Source organism: Physeter macrocephalus, chromosome 8 (assembly GCF_002837175.3).
Source record: "Physeter macrocephalus isolate SW-GA chromosome 8, ASM283717v5, whole genome shotgun sequence".
NCBI lineage: Eukaryota > Metazoa > Chordata > Mammalia > Artiodactyla > Physeteridae > Physeter > Physeter macrocephalus.
The window spans coordinates 93,103,275-93,127,899 of NC_041221.1; the positions used below are offsets into that span (position 1 = coordinate 93,103,275).

A 24,625-nucleotide genomic window follows, 5' to 3' on the forward strand; every position below is an offset into this window, starting at 1 on the left:
GAACCCATGTCCCCTGCATCGGCAGGCGGACTCTCAACCACTGCGCAACCAGGGAAGCCCCCTGGAATGACTTTTTGAACAGTCAGTTACGGTGCCTGGTTAGGTGACAACACCTTGTAAAGCTGAGACAATGTCCTCCCAGATGTGTTATGTGCTCTAAATCAGCCTTTAACACACTGTGATGTTTCTCCCAGATCTAGGAATGAGGAGTAGAAATGGGGCTGGATTCTCTTCTCATTACCCTTAGTGATCTACTAGCGAAACTACTGCTTCCCATTCCCATGACTTTAGGCTCTGTTGGTCTAAAGGTTCCATAGGGAGGAATGCTTCCATGAGGTGTCACAACGATTCCACTGAACTGAAAGCTGAAACTGCCATCTTGCCACTTTGGAATCCTTATACCACTGGATTAACAAGCAACACAGAGTGTTACTATATTGGTTAGGGTGATTGATCCTGATTACTAAGGAGAAATTGAGTTGCTACTACACAATGGGGGTAAACAGGAGTGTCTGTAGTGCAGGAAATTCTCTAGGTCATCTGTTAATGTTTTCTGTGATTCGTGTCAATAGAAAACTACAATAATGTAAGTCAGGCAGGATTGCTAATAGCCCAGACCCTTCAGGAATGAAGATACAGGTTATCCCACCAGGCAAGAGACCATGACCAGTTGAGGTGCTTGCTGAAAGCAAAGAGAATATGGAATGAAGGTAGTTATACATACCAGCTACAACTACATGACCAGTTGCAAAAATGAGGAATGTAATAGTTATGAGTATTTCCTCATTTTGATATGAATATATATACTAAATATTTTTGTTTTCTTCTCTCTTATTCCCTTAACATCTCATGTAAGATGTGTCAATAGTAATTAGCTTTATCTCTCAGTATTTAAATTATAGGATACCAAAGATGAGAAGAATGAACTATCAGCCAAGGACAAAAAATGGGCTTTGTATCCTCCTTTTTTTTTTTTTTTTTTTTTTTTTTTTTTTTGCGGTACGCGGGCCTCTCACTGTCGTGGCCTCTCCCGTTGCGGAGCACAGGCTCTGGATGCGCAGGCTCAGCGGCCATGGCTCACGGGCCCAGCCGCTCCGCGGCACGTGGGATCTTCCCGGACCGGGGCACGAACCCGTGTCCCCTGCATCGGCAGGCGGACTCTCAACCACTGCGCCACCAGGGAAGCCCTGTATCCTCCTTTTTAGTGTGTTTTCGATTGTACACAGGAGAGTTGTATCACGTTAGGTGGAAGCAAGACTTTATTAATGTCTTCATTTGGAGATTGTCTGGTTTAAGGAGATGTATATGAGTGCCAAGTTGCAAGGGGTGAACTGTGGAGGCTCTGTAATGTGGCAATTTGGCTAGGTTGAACTACATTTCCCAGAATTCCTTTTCAATCTGTGTGTCTCTAGTTAGAATGGTACAAAAGGGAGACTTCTGTGGGAAATTTGGAGAGTTAAAGTGAAGCAGCAACAATTTCAAGCTCACACACGCTGTTTATCTGCTGGCTCACTTGGTGGCACAAGGCAGTGGTTACCAGGACAAAGGGCACTGGCTTCTACAGGACACCCATACCACCAAGGACAGAAGCCACAAGAACTGACATGGGTTTAAGTCCATCTTCATGGGCTCCAGCTCATGCTTATGGGTTCTAGCTCATTCTTGCTCTCCACCCCTTTACATAACATCTTCCCCTAACAACTGTCTGCTCTGTAGACTCAGCTCCAGCATCGCTTGCCAAGTCAACATTCTTATAGAGACTGCTTAACCAGCTCTGATCAAATCCCAGTTCAAATCTCTGTAAAAAATTCTTTACTATATATAGTCAATCCTCATTATTTGTGAATTCCATATTTCTGAATTCACCTACTTATTAAAATTTATTTGTAAACCCCCAAATCAATACTCATGGTGTTTTGTGGTCATTTGTGGATATGCACATGTGCAGCGTGGTGAAAAATTTGAGTTGCTCAACACACACATTCCTAACTAAGGTGAAACAAGGTCATGCTTTGCCTTCTTGTTCCAGTTCTTGTACTGTAAACAAGTGTCCTTTTCACAGACTATTTAGTGCCATGTTTTTAAATTTTTGTGCTTTTGTTGGTGATTTTGTTCTCTGAAATGGCATCCAAGTATAGTGCTGAAGTGTTAAGACAGTGATGTGTCTTATGGAGAAAATAAGTCCCATTAGGGCATGAGTTACAGTGCTGTTGACTGTGAATTCGATGTTAGTGAATCAACAATATATATTAAATAAGGCGTCTTTAAACTGAAACACTCATAAAACAAAGTTATACATTGATTGGTCAATGAAAATGTGACCAGAAGCTTGCAGGAACCTAACCCTGTATTTTCCCTAGGATAGGAGAAATGATTCAGTATTCACTAATTCAGCATTCTCAGAGACTTTATAGAACATAATCACTGATAATAAAGACAATATATTGTAATTAATGTACACCACACACACACACACACACACACACACACACACACACACACACACACACTGTAGCATATATATCACCTAGTAGTCTCTTGCTCTGACTGAACCCTGATTGACAGACCTGAAAGGTTTAGTTATAATGATAGTGAAGCTCAGTTCAAGTTTAGGTATTAATGATGGTGAAATTTAATTATAATAATAGTTCTTTACCTAGTAGTTGAACTGTTCTCCAAATTATTTCCTTCAAATATGTAAACATGTATGCAACTTTGCTTAGCGATTAGCTATCTCTTATGGTTGTTATATGAGGTAGTTCATGTTCAAAACTTCTACTCATTCTCTGGCATCTATGACCAAAGCAAACCCATTTCTGTTCTGTAACATAAGCAGACACCACTGCTCAGTTTGTGTTTACCATCAAAATTGTGAAAGCCAGAATCAGAAAGTAATGAAGAATGTCACTCTTTCCTCTTACCTAGAGATTAGAGACTAAAGTAACACACCTTTTAGGATGGAAATCAATGCCACTCATTTTTTTTTTTTTTTTTTTTTTTGCGGTACGTGGGCCTCTCACTGTTGTGGCCTCTCCCGTTGTGGAGCACAGGCTCTGGACGCGCAGGCTCAGCGGCCATGGCTCACGGGCCTAGCTGCTCCGCGGCATGTGGGATCTTCCCGGACCGGGGCATGAACCCATGTCCCCTGCGTCGGCAGGCGGACTCTCAACCACTGCGCCACCAGGGAAGCCCCAATGCCACTCTTAAACTGTCTGGAGCTCGCCTGCTTCCTCAGGTGCTCACCCCGCTACCTCTTTTCTTTCAGTGGACAGGCCAGTCTTGTCTTTGCCCCCTGTGAATATCTTCCGAGCCATTCCAGCCCTTACTCCTTACACTGCTCTGTTTCTTTTGCCTAGAATACCACCCTGCATGCCTTCCTATAATCCAAGTCCTATCTAACACACAAGGTCCAGCCAAAATCCTTTACATGAAAAACTTCTCTAGACTCTAGGCCACAGAAATGTCTCTTCTCTGAACTCACAGTCTTGACTGCCTATTGGATCACTGAATTGGTAATCAATCAGAGACAAATACTCTGAGATCCTGTACAGAGATCCAGTCCTTGTCCTAATTTTCAATTTATGTACATCTAATCTCCCTAAGCTTCAACAGCAACTGTCCATATTACTCTCGCGTTGTTTCACCTATTCATCTTTACGGAGTTTGATGGTAAGCATCTTCAGCTACTTAATGCACTTCTGGTAGTGGGTCAGACCCATGCTGTATGTTACCAATAATTCATTCAAAGATTCAAGGCAGAACAACATGCTTAATTCACAAAATAGAATTCCACATTTCATTAGCATATTTTTTCACCTTAATAAAAAGCACTCTATACATCTCTCATCAAACACATACCTGCTGAGACTCGGGGACAGTCAGGAAGCATGGACTCCACTGATGTGTCTAATGGTTCTGAGCTAGAGACCCAATTACAACAGTTCTGCAATGTAAAAGAGACAATGTTCTGTTGAAACATAATTTAAGGCAAGACCAACTTGTTAGGCTGTAGAGATTAATTTATCCTATACAATCAACCACTATAAGTATACTCTATTTTCCATACTCTGTAAAAAATTCTCTTATGTAAACAGTCAGTAATTATTCATGACCAACATGACTGTGGAAAAAAGTTCATCTTCTACAATTCAGCAAGTTATCTGTCCTGATATTAAGAAGACATGTAACCTTCTGTGAACTATGATGCAGTATACTCATAAGAGAAGGCTAGGATTTTAATTAAAGGAAATTGAAAAGGGTATCTATTTTAAACTTTTAGATGGAAATAAATATTAATTTGAACATGTGAAAGAATAGTGATATTTTAAAACTATATTCTTTGTCTTTGTAATACTAGAGGAAATAAATTTTGCAATTACTCCTCAAAATCTGGCCCATATAAATATACTATCTTTTAATTTTTACTTCAACTTGTTTCAATGAAGGCTGTATCAAACAGTTCAAAAGAAACACAACCTGGTAAATTGTAGCTGTGTGTCTGAGGACACAAAGGCTTCAATATTAAGGATAAACCTCTAAGATAATGATGATTTACAACTCAGACAGATGAAATAAAAATAACCTATATTCCTTCCATACATTTTAAGTGTGTATTTGAAGTCTGGCTTTAAAAATGTGATTACCTCACATGGCTTTAAAAAAATTTCCAACATACACGCACACACACACACACACACACACAAACACAATGAATTTCTAGACAGATTTTATTTTAAAAGAAATCATCCTATCAATCATGTTGGAAAAATCGCTGATTGCTATTCTGGTAAACAAGCATGTATTGTGTATTTTTAGATGCTTGCTGTCCTGGTTGTGCACCATGGAATCCGTCCTCACTGTGGAAAGATCCTTGACTGGTAGATCAAGTGTCTTATTGTATTTCCTTAATTCATTCTGTCTGGAAGAAGATGTCAGCTGTGTTGCAGTGAGGAGAGAATTTCAAAGGCCCCAGTCCCCACCAATAAAGGCTGAGGAATGGCTTTTGAATAGATTTGTCAAGGCAACCCTACTGTTCTGGGACCAGGGAGAGCAGGAATAACATAAAGGAAGGGTTGCTGTATGAGATTAGAAAGTGAAGTTCACAAAGCATGGCAGATTTTTGTAAGAAACAGTAGATCAATGAAACTATTGAACTGTGTGGAAAAAAAAAACATGAAAACAAACACAACATCTAGTAATGTTCTTAACTGCTTTCTCTCTTTTTACATTTAAAATGGATAAAATATTACTATCTTCATGTATTATAAAAGCTTGATGGTTTAAAGTGGATATGTATTCTATAATTTTCACTCCTAATCTTAATTAGCAGCTGAATGCAAAATTATACAATGTAAGGGAGAAGAAATTATAAAAGAAATAGGGTTTTAGAAGATATTTCATACATTTGAAATAAATAAAATTAATATTACTATTGATAGAATACCACCTCAGAGAGTTCTAGATAATGCAGAAGATTAGCACACAATTAGCCAGCTTTTATATAGTGTGACACTTGCTTGTAAGAAATGAGTATTCTCCAAAGCAGTGTCAAGATATGTAAATGGATGATTTGTTTTATCATTCATCACAACCCCTAATAAATTCAAAAATCATGACTTCTATAGGTACTAAAAATAGGCTTCCAATGATACAGGGAGATAGCTTCAATGAAGAATGACTTTCTCTTTCTCTCTCTTTTTCTTAAATGATTTAGTCTTTTCAATGACAGCAATTAGCTCTACCGACAGACAGGCAGCGATTAGGTATATATTTTAATTATTATTCATCCTAGTAGTACCTCCAAATCGGATGAAAATCGGCTATTACCCAGGTGATATGTCAGTCTTAATACTGTTCACTTATACTTCACATATGTAAAACTATGTCTTATAGGATATTTCCAGTATTAGTAACAGTGATGGTACATTATAGTATTAAGGCGATTAGTCATTTTCTAACTCGTCATTGACTTTAAAAGCCGAACAAAATGGATTTTATCCAGGTCACCTTTAACTCAAACATTTAAAACAAAATACAGCTTTACATTTTATGATCCTGAAATTTCAGTTTTTATCTAGGCACGTTTAGGCTTTGATCTCTCATAAAAATAGGATAGAAAACAAACATCCTATAATTAAAGTAAATATGTCCAAAAGTTCTCTGCAATGACAAAGTACTGGTATAGAACTGTAAAGGTTTGATACCATAAGTTGACGTATACGTACGGTGTGTGCATGTTTGTGTGACATTTCTATCCCACTGGGAAAAATATAGAGAGAAAAGGACAAAACAAGCTAAAAATATGTTTGCCATATGGTAGAGTATAATGAAACAAAATAATGTAAACAAACTGGGAAATATATGTAAAGAAGGAAATATGAGAAAGACATACAGCCATTACATATGAATTCAATCTATCTGAAATTCCATCTTATCAGATGTAACCCCCTATTCTGAGATGTGTTTTTATAGTTTAGAAACCAAATCTCTTTTCACTGTTTTTCTAATGCTTATTTTATCCCTCTTCTCAATGCCCCAATTTGCACCCTATCCCAGTTCTTCAGTTGAGATGAACACTAGCTAAGTGTCTTGGATGACGACAGAAGCAGCCCACTAGGAAGGCCCTATCTAAACCCAGATCATGCTGGAGTGTGTTCCCAGACCTCGGAGATGTTATTTTCAGTTGCCCTGAGCAGACAACAAGGCATGCTGGACTAGAGGTACCAACAGAGCCATGCTTGAGCCTCAGATGCAGCCCCGCCTCATCCTGACCAACAAGCTGAGAGAAAGAAGCCCTTGGCCAGAGCTAGCAGATTGGGATGGATGCTGTAACTACAATTTCTCTGGATCTGAGGGAATAAGAGAAAAAAAGGCAATACAGTGAGTATCTTAAAGTTAAGTGTTTTCAACTTAAAGGTCTTTTACTCTGAAATTATGACTTTAAAATTAAAATTAAAACTTTAGGTTTTTGTGGTTGTAAATTGCCTTCTTCGTGAAATCCAAAAGTTTGGGAGCTATTAGTATAAACTAGAAGTGCCTATAGGCGAAAACAGTGCTGAGTGACTATTTAAACCAAGGTTGACAATATTTCAGTGTAGATATGAAATGAATTTTAAAATTTTATAAAAAGTTTACAACTTAATATATTATGTTTAAAGAGAAAAGTAGGTACTAGGTATTCCTGTGCAAGATATGTGGAAGTATTTGGAGATGCATGTTGCCCTGGTTGAGCGTAGATTTTTATTCATTTTTATGAGTTATAAATCATCAGTGTCTAGAGGTTGATGCTTAATATGGAAGGCATTGTGTCCTCAGACAAGAACAACTACTACTTATCAGGTTGTGTTTCCAGGACTGACACTCAGAACTGAATGGTGATGGTTAAGGGTATGAACCCTTATTATGTAGACTATTATGTAGAACCATACATCTGGCTTGGCTGGAGACTTTCAGAGGCCAGGGGTATGTCAGGAAATGACATTCACCCACTCAGCCTTTTTTTTTTTTTTAATAAAAACTATATATTTAAGTTGTGCAACATGATGATTTAATATACATATACATAGTGAAAAAACTACAGTCAAGCCAAGTAACATGTTCTCCTTTACATAGCTAGCATTTTTCAGTGTGTGTGGTGAAAGAACCTGAAATCCATTCTCTTAGCAAATTTCCAGTCTTCGAAACAGTATTATTAAATATAGTCATCATGCTGTACATTAGGTCTCTAGACTTGTGCATTCTATACCACTGCAATCTTTGACCAACATCTCCCTGTTTCCCCACCTTCCTGACACTGGTAACCACGATCCTACTCTCTGCTTCTGTGTACTCAACTTTCTAAGATTCCACATATAAGTGAGATCGTGTAGTATTTTTCCTTCTGTGTCTAGCTTATTTCACTTAGCATAATGTCCTTCTTATGCTAAGTGGGTTCATCCTTGTGCACTCAGACTTTACAGGCCTGGAGCCTGAGGTAAGAAGTTCCTTTCAGGAGCTGTCTTTGGTTACTTTCTACCTCTTCTCTTGAGGCTGGATTAGTATGTATGCTTGGTCTTTTGGTTGGGAGTAGATTTTGCTTGGAATCATTGCCATAAGTAGCCCTCTTTGACCTTCTTTCTTTAAAAGAAATTGTTATTTTAAAGTTATACAATTAATACTAGAATACAGTACTTAACCTTCTTTCACTGTGCTAATTAGAAGAATTTTAAAAAATCAGTTTTCTATAGTAAATGAATACTTAACATCAGCAACTTTACCATATTAATTTAAGCATGTTTGTAAAACAACAAACAGCTTTACTAATTTGTAGTACAAGAACGACTAGGCAATTTGTACCATCATCTTACTTCCACATTTTAAAGCAGTGTTTGGTGAAATAATGGTGCCAATCATCAAGAGGCCAAAAGCACTGAGGCTTCATCTACAACCAGACTGGTGTTTTTATGGATAACGTGCCGGTTCAGCTGAGGTGTTTTTCTTGGAGGGGATATCTGCAAACTCTCTCAGTTTTTGGGCTGACTTTAAATGGAACTGGAGTCAGAGGTGGTAGGGCAGTGGGCGGTGGAGGGCACAAACGTTGCCCTGCCACGGCTTCTCCCAACACCTGTGCTCAAGACAACTGCCCTTTCTAATCGCTGAATCCAGGCTTGCTTGCTCTTCAGTATTTCACAGAGTCTTGCAGAGTGCATAGGGACTGAAAAGGAGAAAGAAGAGGGGATGCTGTTTCATCCTGAGTGTTGGGAAATCCTGGACTCTAACCTTGCTAAACCACAATGAATTCTCCACTAGGGGATCACACATTTAGGTGAGTTCCTGTAAGGATATCTGAAAGAGACTTCTATAGTCCCTCTTTTTGCTCTTGTTTCAGTGGAGAGCTCTAAGCAGGGATGATTTCAAAGCCCCATCAACAATGATCTAATCATTTTTATCTCTGGGATCTTATAGTGTTTTCTACAATAATACACTTGATTTCTTTACGTAGTACCATTTGGTTTTCAAGGGGTTTTCCTCTTGGTTATCACCTTTGATTCTCACAATAATTCATGAAATAGATGAAATCGGAATTATTACGTGTAGTTCACAATTATGAAACAGGCCCACAAAGGCAGAGCGGCTTCCTCAAGACAGTAAGCCTTGGCAGAGTACCTGGTACACCCAGGTAGTTCACGCTAGCTCCTTAATTACTGTTTTACCTAGTGAGTGACTAAGCCAGCATCATTATCAATACTCAGTTCTCCTAACTCCTTGTTCTGAATTACTTCTCTTTTGTAAGATAGTTTGAATATGCAAATCATTCATGAAACAAAAGGAGAACAGTGTTCATCTATCTTACATTATTTGGGGTGAAAATAATGAAAAAATATAGCTGTGATTTACTGAACTTCTTTAAAGTGTCAACAACTGTGCTGTTTCCGTACATGTATTTTTTCCCAACCATGTTTACAAGATAGGTATTATATTTTATAGATGAGAAAATTGAATCTCAAAGATATTAAAAAACTTGCCCAGGACTACACAGCTAGGTAAGTGATTGACCTGGGGTTTGAATTTTGGTACGTCATAACACAAAACTCTTCATGCTTCTTTATGCCTACGGCATAATTGAGGGAATTGAAAGAACTAGGTCATTTATCAAATTTTATAAAATTTTCAAAAATTTTATAAAAGCTATGTCTGCAAAAATATTATTGACAGCTTTGACTAAATTAAGATAAATTCAATTACTGCCTATTTCAGTCAGATGAAAAAATGCACAGGGCTTCCCTGGTGGTGCAGTGGTTGAGAGTCCGCCTGCCAATGCAGGGGACGCAGGTTCGTGCCCCGGTCCGGGAGGATCCCACATGCCGCGGAGCGGCTGGGCCCGTGAGCCATGGCCGCTGGGCCTGCGCGTCCGGAGCCTGTGCTCCGCAACGGGAGAGGCCACAGCGGTGAGAGGCCCGCGTACAAAATGCACAGATTAATATACGCTGATTTTTAGGGGATGCCTAATCCAATCTTAGAAATACTTAAAAAGTAAATCTAAATAAATTCTGTTATATTTGTCACCTGGAATGAGACATGAAGAACTCGCAATTTAAAAAAATGATAAACAGGGATGCTTCTTGTTTGGGATAAGCCCTAAATTCTATATTGACTGTGTGTGGGGGGGAAAGGTACCAACAGATCATTTATAAACCTTACTAGTTACATAATACTGGGAGCTGTTTATGTATCCATTTGGACAGATAAACTGCATAAGAAAGTATAGTCATAAAATACACAAAATTTCTCTTGGAAGAATTTAGGTCCTTGGAAATGAAAATTAAGGATGTAGCTAAATTGTGAAAGGAGAAAAGCAATGTGGTCAGAAAACACCTGGGTGTTAGAATAGATTAAAAAACCCCACCTTTATATGTTTATTATGAGGAGTGGAGTAAAAATATTTTGGACTTCTGCATGATGAAAACACTTTTTCTAATGGAGAATAACAACAGTGAAAACAGATTGGTGATATGACAACACCACTATGGGATTACATAGCCTAGTCCTTCTGTTTATTCAAAACTCTTTACAAACATTAACTCTCTGGTCCTTATGGTGCACCATGAGGACTGGCAGAAGTTACTGTACCTATGCTGAGAGGTCAGCTGAATAAATACCTGGGTATTCTATTAAAAAAAAAAAACAAAACTGGAAGAAAATCAGGAAGGTCAACCAGCTCATTCATATATATAAATATAAGTATTGATTTGATTAAACAATTGCTAAAGCATGGCATGGCTAATGTCAAATGCTTATAATTATCAAGAAGGTGAATATAAGTAAAAAAGAAATTTCAGCTATATATCTGTAATAGGAATCAAGGAAATAATGAGCTGAAAGTTTTTTGAAAAATGGGAGCATGTTCAATGAGTCCTTGTAAATTCTCAGGTTCACAAGCCCTTAGGAAGTGTGAAAAAGCTTTCTTAGCCTGAGGCTAGACCATGACCAGCCTCTGGGTTTCTCCTAGCTCAAGGGTCTATAAAACACTATTTCAGCTTTTCACTTCTTCTCCCCCTACTGGCAGCAGTGAGCCATCCATTTAAGAGGGGCACATATTGACCACTTCTGAAGAAAAGAATGAGACAGTGTATATTGGGCTTGTTTTTTGTAATTAAGCAGTACCAATGCTAAATACCAAAATTAAAAATCAGGGAATAATAACCTCCTAACAGATCATGACCTTATTCAGCCAAAGTTCCTACTATATACTGTATGCATACATATATTCTATAGAAAGCCAAAAAAAAGAAAAAAGAAAAAGAAAAAGGGGATATTCTATAGAAAGCCAAAAAAAGAAAAAAGAAAAAGGGGAGGAGGGCTTTCAAAAAAGTAGTCTTTCTTCAGAAGGGTTTCCTATTATTATTTCAACCATGTCTAGTTTTCTCTATTCCCTCTTTCTGCCTCCAGAAAGGGAGTTTGGCGGTGGGAGGTGATATAAGTTAGTGGGGCTGCTCAAGATATAAAGGCTCACACTCATTCATCTCAGCACTGAAAAAAATCATCTCACCTCTCTCATCCATTCTCGAATCGTTTTGCCAGCTTCTTGATGCCACACATTGTGAACAGAGTCTGTCAACGCCACAGCAGTCACCTTACTTTTCACATCTGCTTCTCGTTGAATCATCTGTTTTTAAAAAGGAAAATAAAATATTGGCCACAATTTTTTTCCCTACTGGGTGCAATCTGCTTAGTCATAGATAACAGTAATATTATATTAAAAATGAAAAGCAATATGCATCTCTTGTTCAAATTTACTCTTTTCTACACTGAACACATGCCTTATTCTTGTCCAGAGGTGTGAAAAGACCTAATATTTTCTTTTCAAAAGACAATACCACTTAAGTCTTAGAACTACGCAGTTCCATTATTTTCCACCTGGTTTGACAATTCAAGGATTAAAGGCATCACAGGGGAAAAACGGAAGAATCCCTGAGGGCTTCTTTTATAAGTTTCTTCCACCACATCTTATTTCAGTGCTTCAGGGAGTTGTACCAGGGGTTCACTGTTAGCTACTTAGGACTAACTTCTGCTAATTTTTAGTAGATGGCACATCAGTAAAGAAAGATGTCTTTGACTTTTCCAATTTAACTAGCCTACTCTTCACCATGGCCTTGTAATTCCTTGGTGTTTTAAATGATCACAAAGATCTTTGTCTTCAAAGATTATCAATGTCATTTTGCTTTCTTTTATGCTGAAAAATGATTACATTTTAACTTGTTTCTATAGAATGTTATTTCTATAAAATTAAATCGTTCTAAAACTTAAAAAAGAGCCACTTGGCTTGAAGAAATGGAAGAATTCATCAGTGGTCTGCAAAATAAAGAAACTGAGAAATAATAGTTCTAGATTAAAAGACTCATAAACATTCTAATTCTACTAACACTAGTAACTGATTTGACACAACAAATATAAGAAAGTTTAATTAAAAAATTAGTTACAATACAGTATCTAGTAGCCTTGAATTTTATAGCCATGCCTTCACTCTTTCTTTGCATCAAATGTCTTTTCTCCCTCTAAAAAAGAGCAATTTCTCTATCATTTACTATTAATTTATTGTCTATCAAAAATACATTACTGCATTAAAAAAAGGGAGAATTCTGAATGGTGATGAAAGCTCACACAGAAAACAATGCAAGCCACACTTCTAATACCAAATGATGCCTGTTGGCATTCTGAACTAAAAATGTCTCTCTCCTAAATTTCTTTAAACACTGCATATGCACATCCCCTTTCACTAAACAGTACCTAATGGGAATCTAATTCACTGTTAATGCTGCCTAAGCAGCATTTCTGCACCTTAAATCTTTGTGCCTTGTGGTTTCTGCTTATGTAATGTGCAAATCTTAAAATCAATGTTGGTTATGAACATCATAATATTACTGCAAAAATTCACCTGGCAGTACCAATAATATTTTTAAAAGCATAAAATAATACTCTAATTCGATACTTCACATTCACTATTAAGCAGTTTACTACCTGCTTCTAGATTTTATTTTAAAAATAGATTCTCATTAGATTACAATGGCACTAGAATATAGAAATTTAAACTGACATTGGATAATAACCCCCCAAATTCCACAACAGTGAATCCACCTGGCTCATGAAGAACTTATATGTCCTTATTCTCATTTTCTAAACAGGAACACTTAGAGATCTAGAAAGATTGTTGTTGAAGTTACTAAATAAGAACACCACACTCTTCTGGTAGTCCAAGAATATGTCTGCATTTAAAAATATTTGTGCTTAATTTTGTTTTGGTTGTTGTTGACACATGCTGACTTAAATTTAAGGTGGTAGTGTCTGAAGGCACTAGATATTGAGGACCATTTGTGAAATGATATAAAATTAAGAGTTGACAAGGCTGAGGATTTAGTGCAAAAGTAGAAAATCTGGGGATTAAAATTCTACAAACCTGGAAAAATATACAGTTGATAGACTGACTACCAGAGCGAAAAAACTTTGGTCTGTTTTTTCATCTGGCTGACATTTCACACAATGGATGGTGATGATCTGTAACTTTTCTTCACATCACATCAAACCACATTAATAATCCAGCATGATACTCCCTTACATTGTTATAGTTCTTTACAGTTTAAAAAGCTCTTTCATATTATATTACTAGAGGAGGGCAATGGTCAAATTCCAGAGGATCTCAATCAAGAGCTGTTTACAAATGAACCCAGTAACAAAAAATTTCAAATATTTGACTGTTCAGGATTAGTAGAATTTTAAATCGGTGAAAATCTTAACATTTTAGTTTTTAAGACTATTTTCCTGTTTGGCCTTGCTGCAACTGGTAGTACTGGAACTACTGGCAACTGCCATTTCCGTCCAAAGCCTCCGCTCCTTGCATCTGTTGGTGTGGTTCCTAGCTCCCATTCTCTCCCTTACTGCTTCCACTAGGAATGAGCACTGATGAAAAATGCTGGAGAATAGCAGTCGGGGGGTAGACTGAACACAGGAATCAAGACTGTTCAAGAGACAGACCTTAGATGGAACACAGCTAAAGCAAGGAATGGGTGGAGGCACAGCTGGGCAGGAAAACAACTTCTTTAAAAGTCCACAGTAGAAGACCGTGATAGTCTGGAAAACCCAGAAATCTGAAAGGAAAGAAGCCATATGACCGAAGTCCTACTATATATCAATCTAAGGTGGAGATGTGGTTTTTATTAGGATCCACGGATATGAACACCTTTGAAATTCTTTGCAAAAGTCTGTCTGTATGTGATATGAATATTTTTCTGGGAGAGGATGCTTAGCTTTCATTAGATTCTTAGAGGGATCTTAATTTCTAAAAATGGTAAGAGCTTGTGATCTCAATATCAATCTTTCAAAAAAGAAAGATGGCATTATTTTTTGTTAAAATGTCTTCAGTATGGCAGTATGGTATTGAGTCGAATAAAAGTGAAAAAAAATTTTTGATAACCCAGACATCAACATCCTAAAGTTTCATGGCTTAATTAATGTATGGTAAAATTGTAATTAAAATATTGTTTGTTTTTCTTTGTGTGTATAATATTTGTTTCTATCTGAGTAGCACTTCATACATTTCAAAATGAATATATAGTCAATCTCACTTCACTCTGAAATAATATTGAAGTGTATATAAAACTTGTATCATTTTCCCCATTTCAAAGGAGGAAACTGAAGCTCTGAAACTGGTTAAAGGCCACACAGATATGACTCTATATCTGTGGCCATGTAAAGTGACACAGCTCTGACTTGACCATGACTTTATGTCTTGTGTTCTTTCATTTGTATCACATGGGGTCTATTTCTCAGTAATATACTATTACACTCTTATATAAATAAACTCATTTGATTAATTCCGTTTTCATATATACAATATTTCATTGACTTGGACATTTAAAAGAATGCTTAAAAAAATCCAAATCCAAATCAGTAAAGAATGCTGAAATTCTGAAAATCATGCTAAGAGAAATCAGCCATAAGCAAAATCATACTATCAACAGCATTAAAAATTATTACTACAGTTCTATAATAAATGATGTATAGGATAACAGGGAAAGTTAAATATTTGTATAAATCATACTGATGATTTGAGAATTAATACAAATATTTGATGGTGTCACCTGATATTTTTGTTTCCCCTTCCTAATTCTGTTCACCTATTCCATTTTTGTTATAATGTCTTTTCACCTTAGCTTATACACAATTAATCTGCTCTTTCCTTCATTGTACTGCATGCTCCTAGTCTGACAAAATTAACCCAATAAATATCAAGTACTTTGAACAGTAAAAACATATACCATCTGTATGCAGGCTCATCTTATTAAAATTTTTGATGGGGTTGAAATTGAGAGAAAAAAAATACCTATTTTTTTTTTCTTCCAGAGTAAGAGTAAGATTTTTAACATTAAGTAACTATAACAAGATAAGACAGCTTATCTGAGTGTAAGTTTTTGGCGAGATGGAGACCAGAGGACCAGAGGGTGGAATGAGAGGGCCAGAGTCAGTGGCAGCTACCTTTGCTCTCCTCCATGGATATGGTCCTTCCACAGGGCTGCTACCATCTCTCCCCAGAAATCAGGCAGGTCTTTTCTGTCCACCTAACCTCCCTCACCATGCTTTCTCCAATGCCCTCAAATGATGCACCTGCTTACTATCTTCATAAGTACCTGGCCCAATTCAAATACTTCATGTCACCCTAAAAGTTCCTTAATTCCCTTTTTGTACCTACAAACTGTTTAACTTTTCTGTGGGTTTCATTTCTTCTAGAACTCTACCGTGAGCTACTTTTAGCAAAGGAAAACATAAACACTCTTTTACTTCCACTAAATCAAATGAAAAAGTTGCTGTCCATTTGTCTTAGCTTAGAAGATAAGCTTTTGAAGGCAGGGAAATGTTGATGTTATAGGGATGCTCTACCATGAAATCTGTGGGGGTAGTTTCGTGTCTCTACTCCAGGGCCTTGGATTCTGGAAATTATAAATCCAACCTAATACTAGATTCAATACTCCCAACTTGAAAAAGAAGTGAATCCTAAACTGGGCTGTCTTCACCCTAACCTAAAAGAAGAAGCAGATAATTTTATTTTCCCATATTTGTGACCCAGCAGTCACAGCACTCAGAATAAATATGTCTTATATTTTAAAGTCCGAGGGGACCTCCCGAAAGAGCCAGTGTGGCTTAGGGGTAGGGATGTATATATGTGCGTGTAGACCCATACTTATATTTGCATATATATTTTAAACATGTTTTTGAGGGAAATATTTTAAAAGTCTTTCATCAGCAAAAGCCATTGCTTTCCTTTTAAATTCTGACATGTGTTACACATATGTACTGTGAGGGTTACAGCATGTGAATCACTTGTACAGGAAAGAATATTTTCAAAGAAAATCAAATAACCCATGTTTCCTTCAGATGAAGATCTGACACTACTGTATGTTTATAAATTTGAAGATCATTACTACTGTATGAGCATGAATGAATCCTCAGTCTGGTTAATAGCACGGCTGAGATTTGAGATGTCTTTAAAAAAATGCATATGTATATAAATAGATTAGCTCCCTCTAGAGCTTCTCAAGTTAGATTTCAGATTAAGTTGTTCCAAAGTTTGGAAAGTATGAAAAGCTGATACCTTTTCACATTTTCGTTATGCAGATTGTAATTACACTCAGTGCTTCTACTTGAGTGAAGTCTTTATGTGGTTCGACAAACTCTGGTATTTTACCACAAGCCTCTCCCGTCATTTTACAGTTCTCCCTGTATGTCCCCTAGCAAGTGGTGCACTGTCCTCTGTGCTATCAGGCCTACCGGGTTAAAAATGTGCCCTGGGCCAAGATGACTAATCAGCTGACAATGGGTTTGGTAGAGTCTTTTCTGTTAACGTCTTCCTGAAGATTCTTTTGTACAAGTCGATCCCAATAGCATACTACCCACAGAACAAATATCATTGCTGCAACATTAAAACTTTGGTTCTGTCACCCAAGGCTCTTGAAGCACCTCTAGTGATTATAATGAAATACGTACACTCTTTGGTAGATGAAACATGAAGACTAAACTGCCCAGCCGGAAATTCAGACAAGTATGACACTCAGCTCTCACATGTTACAGTTCACACTTCTCATCTGCATTCACTTTTTTTTTTCCTCCTTCAAAAGTAGAAGCTTTCAAGTAAGCAGTCTTCATAAGGAGTGTGGTGGTTAGACTCAAGGACCTTGGAGTCAGATTCCCTGGGTTCAAATCCCTGCTCTGCCACTTCTGGTAGTAACACCTTGAGTGAATTATTTCAACTTTTTCAGTGTCTCTATGTCATCACATGTAAAAGGGAGATAATAAATAAACTAAGTCATAGAGTTATTGTGAGATGACATGAACTAAACATAAAGCCACTTGCAGAGCACCTGACACACGGTACACAATTATAGTAGAGGATCCCACAAAAACATACAATGCAAACTACGCCTTATGTGTCAACTAGTGCATTCTCCTTTCTCAATGTAGAAGGTAACAGCAGCTTAATTTAGAATGCATTTAATGACAGTATTATTTTTTAAAGGGTCATAGATCCATAAAGGAAAAAAACTTATGAAGGGCTGCTTTTTCCTTAGAGTATGTGGTTCAATAATTCTAAAATCACCTTTCTGAGGAGTAGAAAGAGCCGATTATTGCGTCTGTTTAAAATCCTGTAATCAGAATACTAGACCAGTAATAGCACCATGATAAAACAATTGTTGAAGCCATACTGTGGCAACCTCACTTTCTGGGCACCAGCGAACACTTTCAGAATTACTGGGCTGGCTGCAAAGCACAGAGCCATGGCTCAGCAGTGCCAAGCTGGCAGATAGAGAGTCTCTTTACCACTGTTTTTTGCATAAAAGGGAGTGTAGCTGACTATATTTTTAAAAAGGTAATCACAGAGATATGAAGTATGTCCAGAGGAAGGCAGTATAGTGTTGTAGTTAAAACACACACAGGCTTTGGAATAAGATGTCCTTACATTTTTATTTTTGGTTAATCATTATAAGAATACAAAAATGGGAATAATAACAAATTTATTATTAATCAAAACTAATTATAAGAATAACAAAAGTGGGAGTCACTTTATAGGGTGGCTGAAGGATAAATAAGGCATGGAAGCAACCAATACTGTCAGCTACTATTATTATTACCTTGACATTCGTTTTTAATTTCTAAAATGTATCCTTCCTTTTAGATATGGTTATCTATGTACTCTTCAGTGACATCAACATTTGTGCTGATAGGGTAGCAGTTAAGAAGTGTCATACAGTTACTACACCCACCTCCACCCCAAATTTCTCCATTATGTAAAGTGATTTGGGCTTGCTTAAATGTTTTCAAAGGAAAGAATTAGGTATAAATAGGATAACCACACATTCCAGATAGTCCAGGACAGTCCTGGTTTATGCCTGCTGACCTGGTATAGTGATTAATAATGTCCCCTTTCACAGTGAAAAGTGTTTTGGTTTGGAGAGTAAATTATATGGTCACTGAATGTATAATACAGAAGTTAAATGTCACTCTAGCAAATGAGTAAATCTTTGTGCTCAATGCTTAGCAATTTAAGGATATACCTAAACCTAGAGAGTTGTCACTAAAAAAGTAACCATGTAGGAAAACATACAAGAAATATTTCCCAAAGTTCCTAGGTTCCAAACTTAAGGGCAAGCCTCAGCGCTGTGCGGCCCCTCACAGATGGACATGCAGCCTCACACCCTGGGTAGGTAAACATGGCCAGCTGGAGCTCCACTGTAACAACAGGATAAGACAACATTCTCTTTTCCTGTGCTTTGAAGCCCTAGCTTCAATTCTTACAACCTTTGTCTAATTTCAGGAAGGAAAAGGCTCTCTACAGGCAAGAACCCCAAGGGATAGGGTATGTAAACTGAAACTTCTTGGGTCACATGCATTTATGAAGATAAGTCTCCAGCCACCAGTTAGGGAATGGCAAGTTATGATTTATTATTGCAGGCGGCCAGAAGAGAGCAGTAATAACTTCCTTTTCCTTTCCTGCCTAGACCATGCTGCCACGTGCAGACTCCTTCAACAACAAAAAAGCATATGGCAGGTAGGTTGAAAAGAAAAAGAAAAAAACAAAACAAATATTAAGTGACTGACAATCTGGGAGTTGGGAAAGAAGACCAGTGCCTTACAAAAACACATGATGTGAGAAAAAAAGCCACAGTATGAGAAACTTACTTTATTAATCAAGAAAACAGCAAGTTAATTGTAAGAAAAAATAAATAAAAGAGGTCACAGATTAAAAAGCCAGTGTAAGCCTTCATCAAAGTGACTTATTTGATTAAAATGCTTTATTATGTAATGTTAGAAGACTGACCATAAGTTGGCAAGATATTATAAAACACAGATTTGAAAATTACAATGAATATATATGAAGTGGATATATCATAAAAGTATAAGTAAGGACAAAAACACTGCCAGTCCAAAACACTAAGGCAGGCTTAGCAAAGGAGATGTTTAAATGATGACAATACACGGTCTAAAATGGAAAAACGAGAAAACTTTTAAAAACTTTATAAATGTACTGCATACCAAGAAATGTTTCTGATGCAAATAGGTATTAAGCATGTTCACAATACTAAGTTTAAAAATCACTTATGAGCCTTTAGTAATTGGTATATACTAAAAATACTTTGGTATATATATAGGTTCGGCAGGGGCAGGCCTACACATTCAGCTGGGAGAATGTTAATACACTTCAGTTTGAAAGCATAGCATTTTCTTTAGGTCTGGGAAAAAGAAAGATAAAGGGATACAATTTCCTGCCACAAAGATACATAGTAGATAACTGAGTGCAGGAGATCATGTTATTTAACAAATTTCTCTTAAAAGCCTTTACCTTAGGTGTGAGGTGATGGATATGTTGATTGGCTTGGCTGTGGTTGAATATTTCACAATGTATACAGATACTAGGGTCATCAGGTTGTACACCTTAAATATACACAGAATTTAATTGTCAATTATACCTCGCTAAATCTGGGGAAAAAACCTCTACGTTGAATTTCCACAAAGATGTTGCTGCATTTGAAATTTCATTAAAGTTTTCAAAGTTATTCTACAAATTTAACAATATTTTTATAAAAAATTCAGGTTCCAGTTATCGGTATTGTTTTCAACATATTTTAAAGGCTGCGTACTCTGTTACCTGGCATAAACGGGGGAGTGATATTCTAATTTATCAACTGTTCTAGGTAATACATTATTACCATTAGGTTGATATTTGACCTTTGGGAAGAACTCACAATTCAGGAAGGAAGCCAGGTTCAGATAAATTCTGTAGAGACCCTTAATATTCTGAGTATTTATATACAGACTATCTCTTTAGATAGAACAATTTCTTTTAAAATAGATTGGAAGTTGAGGGATTATGGACCCGTTTTATAGATGAGGAAAGTGATGCTTAGAGAAAGTGATTTGCCATGTTCACATACTTAGTATGTGGCTCAGCTAAACCTATTAATTCCAAATCCCGTGTCTTTATACCATGGCTATCTGTATATAATACCCTACATTTTTCCAGCTGAAATACTTATTATACTGGTAATGATTTGCTCACTATCTTTCTTCCCCACCGAAATATAGGCTCCCAGAGGGGAGGATCATATTTGCTGGGCCAACACCACATCTCCTTCCCTACACAGTGACTGGCCCATAGTAGGTGCTCAAAAATTATTTGTGGAATGAACGGAGGCACTATTTACAAAATGGAATAGATCAGGGAAAGTGATGGTTAGGAAGTTACAGCAACTTCTGGTTTGGCATATTTAGAAACAGACCATAGGTTGGGTTCCCAAGGGAACAGACTCTGAGACGGAATTTAGCATGCAGGATGTTACAAAGAAGTGCCCTTAGGATCAACATCTGAGGAAGGGAGGGGAACAAAGCAAGAATGGGCACAGAGAAGTCAATGTAAGATGCAGGTTCCAGACAACCTTGCATAACCCCAGAGGAGCTCTGGACCTAGAATGACCCTTCAGAGTCATCCCAAGTTGGGCCCAGATGGCTCGGCCCTTAATCTCCCACACTGTTCTGTCTTTGAATATGGATCCCCACAGCAGCCAAGGAAACCCCTCAAGGGGCTGACAGCTGAAGGCTGTCTGCTGAAAGCACTCCCAGGACTTGGGGCAACAACTCCTTTACTGAAGGAGCTACTAGGCAGTATGTCACAATGGTCACCACAGAACAGAATTAAAATTAAGCATTAGCCTTGTCCATTCAAATCTAAATTATCCTTCCAATATGTCTAGCACTCTATTGTCGTATTTGTGTACTCAAGCTTACATTATGATTTAACTGATATCTATGAGATCAAGTAAATTTATCTTACATTTTAGGTCTCACATTCTGATGCTGTATTATCTATCTCATCAAATTTTGCAATATGCCCTAACTAAAGATTATAAAGGGAAAAACACAAAATTAAAAGACACAGAGCACTGACCATTGAAAAGCATAGAGAAATCAGAATCACAAATTGCAAAAGTTATCCTATAAATCTACTGGGAAATAATTTGATTTTCTGAATTTCAAAAGAATTGTATATGTCAGATAAAGCAAGGTATACTTGTGATTTCAAACCTGAATGGAGTTACAAAATAACTCCAAACTTCAAATAAAGAATGCAATCATCACTACTTAATGTCTGCTATGATAAACTCACAGCTGGTAGTATTGGGAGGGAAAAAGGCAAGGTGAGCATGGACAGAAAGATTTCACCATAAAAGTAGCTATGTTAGCTTTTCAGATCTCAGCCTTTATTCCCTATAATAAAAGGAAAATAAGCAATGAGTTATATAAATTTGGGGACTAAAGACATTTGTGATTTTGATTCTTTTCCAGATCTTACTTACAGTATACCCTCAGACATTTCTGAGTTTTTGCCTCTAGAAATTCAGGTTAATCTTCATTTGATCATATTTCTTCAAATGTAGTCTCAGGTTTATGTAGAAATGGTGTGGCACTGGTCTTATTTGCAATATGTTGGGGGTGTCTTACTTTTAGATTCTAGTGTAGGCATTGAGCCATTGACACAGTAAAGTAAGACCACCAAAATGTTTTTAAAAGAGAATGTGTTAATCAACTGTGGGTTTTTAGACATTCTGCTGAGACACTGAAGAGACAGAAAAGAAAGAGCAGGCCACTGATGGAAAGGCTGTGACCAAGGAGGAATTTCAGGGTGAATGGACTGCTCCAGCTCCCAAACCTCCTGCTACTCCACCCAAGCTCATGTCTGAAGGTGCAGGTGCCCTCTGTGCCCACCCAGCAGCTCCCTCCTGAAGACGGAGCCTCAGCCTGGCCACCATGGACACATCAGCAGTCCCCAAGCCCTGCCCACTGAATGGATTTCTGAACTATGAGACAACAAGATTGATTCCGTAGGAAAGCACAGGCCTTGAGAAATCAGCTTTGACTTCAGGCTACAAGACAGTAGAAGCAAGAAGAACTACAATCCTGCAGTGTGTGGAATGGAAACTACATTCACAGAAAGACAGACAAAATGAAAAGGCAGAGGACTATGTACCAGATGAAGGAACAAGATAAAACCCCAGAAAAACAATTAAATGAAGCGGAGCTAGGCAATGTTCCAGAAAAAGAATTCAGAATAATGATAGTGAAGATGATCCAGGACCTCGGAAAAAGAATGTAGGCAAAGATCAAGAAGATGCAAGAAATGTTTAACAAAGACCTAGAAGAATTAAAGAACAAAGAAACAGAGATGAACAATACAATAACTGAAATGAAAAATACATTAGAAGGAATCAATTGCAGAATAACTGAGGCAGAAGAACGGATAAGTGGAAAAAGAATGTAGGCAAAGATCAAGAAGATGCAAGAAATGTTTAACAAAGACCTAGAAGAATTAAAGAACAAAGAAACAGAGATGAACAATACAATAACTGAAATGAAAAATACATTAGAAGGAATCAATTGCAGAATAACTGAGGCAGAAGAATGGATAAGTGACCTGGAAGACAGAATGGTGGAATTCACTGCCACAGAACAGAATAAAGAAAAAAGATTGAAGAGAAATGAAGACAGCCTAAGAGACCTCTGGGACAACATTAAACGCACCAACGTTCGCATTACAGGGGTCCCAAAAGGAGGAGAGAGAGAGAAAGGATCCAAGAAAATATTTGAAGAGATTATAGTCAAAAACTTCCTTAACATGGGAAAGGAAATAGCCATCCAAGTCCAGGAAGCACAGAGAGTCCCAGGCAGGATAAACCCAAGGAGAAACATGCCAAGACACATAGTAATCAAAGTGACAAAAATTAAAGGCAAAGAGAAATTATTAAAAGCAACAAGGTAAAAATGACAAATAACATACAAGGGAAATCCCATAAGGTTAACAGTTGATTTCTTAGCAGAAACTCTGCAAGCCAGAAGGGAATGGCACGATATATTTAAAGTGATGAAAGGGAAGAACCTATAACCAAGATTACTCTACCTGGCAAGGATCTCATTCAGATTCGACGGAGAAATCAAAAGCTTTACAGACAAGCAAAACAGCTATAAAAGAGGAAATTGACAGTAACACAATAATCGTGGGGGACTTTAACACCTCACTCACACCAATGGACAGATCATCCAGACAGAAAATTAATGAGGAAACACAAGCTTTAAATGACACAATAGACCAGATAGATTTAATTGATATTTTTAGGACATTCCATCCGAAAACAGCAGAGTACACTTTCTTCTCAAGTGCACACGGAACATTCTCCATGATAGATCACATCTTGGGTCACAAATTAAGCCTTGGTAAATTTAAGAAAATTGAAGTCATATCAAGCATCTTTTCCGACCACAAGGCTATGAGATTAGAAATAAATTACAGGGAAAAAATGTAAAAAACACAAACACATGGAGGCTAAACAATACATTACTAAATAACCAAGAGATCACTGTAGAAATCAAAGAGGAAATCAGAAAATACGTAGAGACAAATGACAATGAAAACACAATGATCTAAAACCTATGGGATGCAGCAAAAGCAGTTCTAAGAGGGAAGTTTATAGCTATACAATCCTACCTCAAGAAACAAGAAAAATCTCAAATAAACAATCTAACCTTACACCTAAAGCAACTAGAGAAAGAAGAACAAACAAAACCCAAAGTTAGTAGAAGGAAAGAAATCATAAAGATCAGAGCAGAAATAAATGAAGTAGAAACAAAGAAAACAATAGCAAAGATCAATAAAACTAAAAGCTGGTTCTTTGAGAAGATAAACAAAATTGATAAACTTTTAGCAGACTCATCAAGAAAAAGAGGGAGAGGACTCAAATCAATAAAGATAGAAATGAAAAAGGAGAAGTTACAAAAGACACCACAGAAATACAAAGCATCATAAGAGACTACTACAGGCAACTCTGTGCCAATAAAATGGACAACGTGGAAGAAATGAACAAATTCTTAGAAAGGTATAACCTTCCAAGACTGAACCAGGAAGAAATAGAAAAGATGAACAGACCAATCACAAGTAATGAAATTGAAACTGTGATTAAAAATCTTGCAACAAGGGCTTCCCTGGTGGCGCAGTGGTTGCGCGTCCGCCTGCCGATGCAGGGGAACCGGGTTCGCGCCCCGGTCTGGGAGGATC

General features: G+C 37.3%; 1 protein-coding gene across 15 annotated transcripts in view; it reads right to left on the reverse strand.

Annotated features, from left to right (window-relative positions):
* The window catches only part of ARB2A (ARB2 cotranscriptional regulator A), a 447,123-nt gene that overhangs the window by 165,201 nt on the left and 257,297 nt on the right, over positions 1–24,625 (reverse strand). For all 15 annotated transcript variants that reach the window (XM_055086673.1, XM_055086672.1, XM_055086681.1 and 12 more), the window contains 2 exons: positions 11,528–11,644; positions 3,859–3,943 (listed from right to left, as the gene is read on the reverse strand). In XM_055086673.1, coding sequence (XP_054942648.1) covers positions 3,859–3,943; positions 11,528–11,644 — 202 coding nt within the window. The remainder of the gene's footprint in view (positions 1–3,858; positions 3,944–11,527; positions 11,645–24,625) is intronic.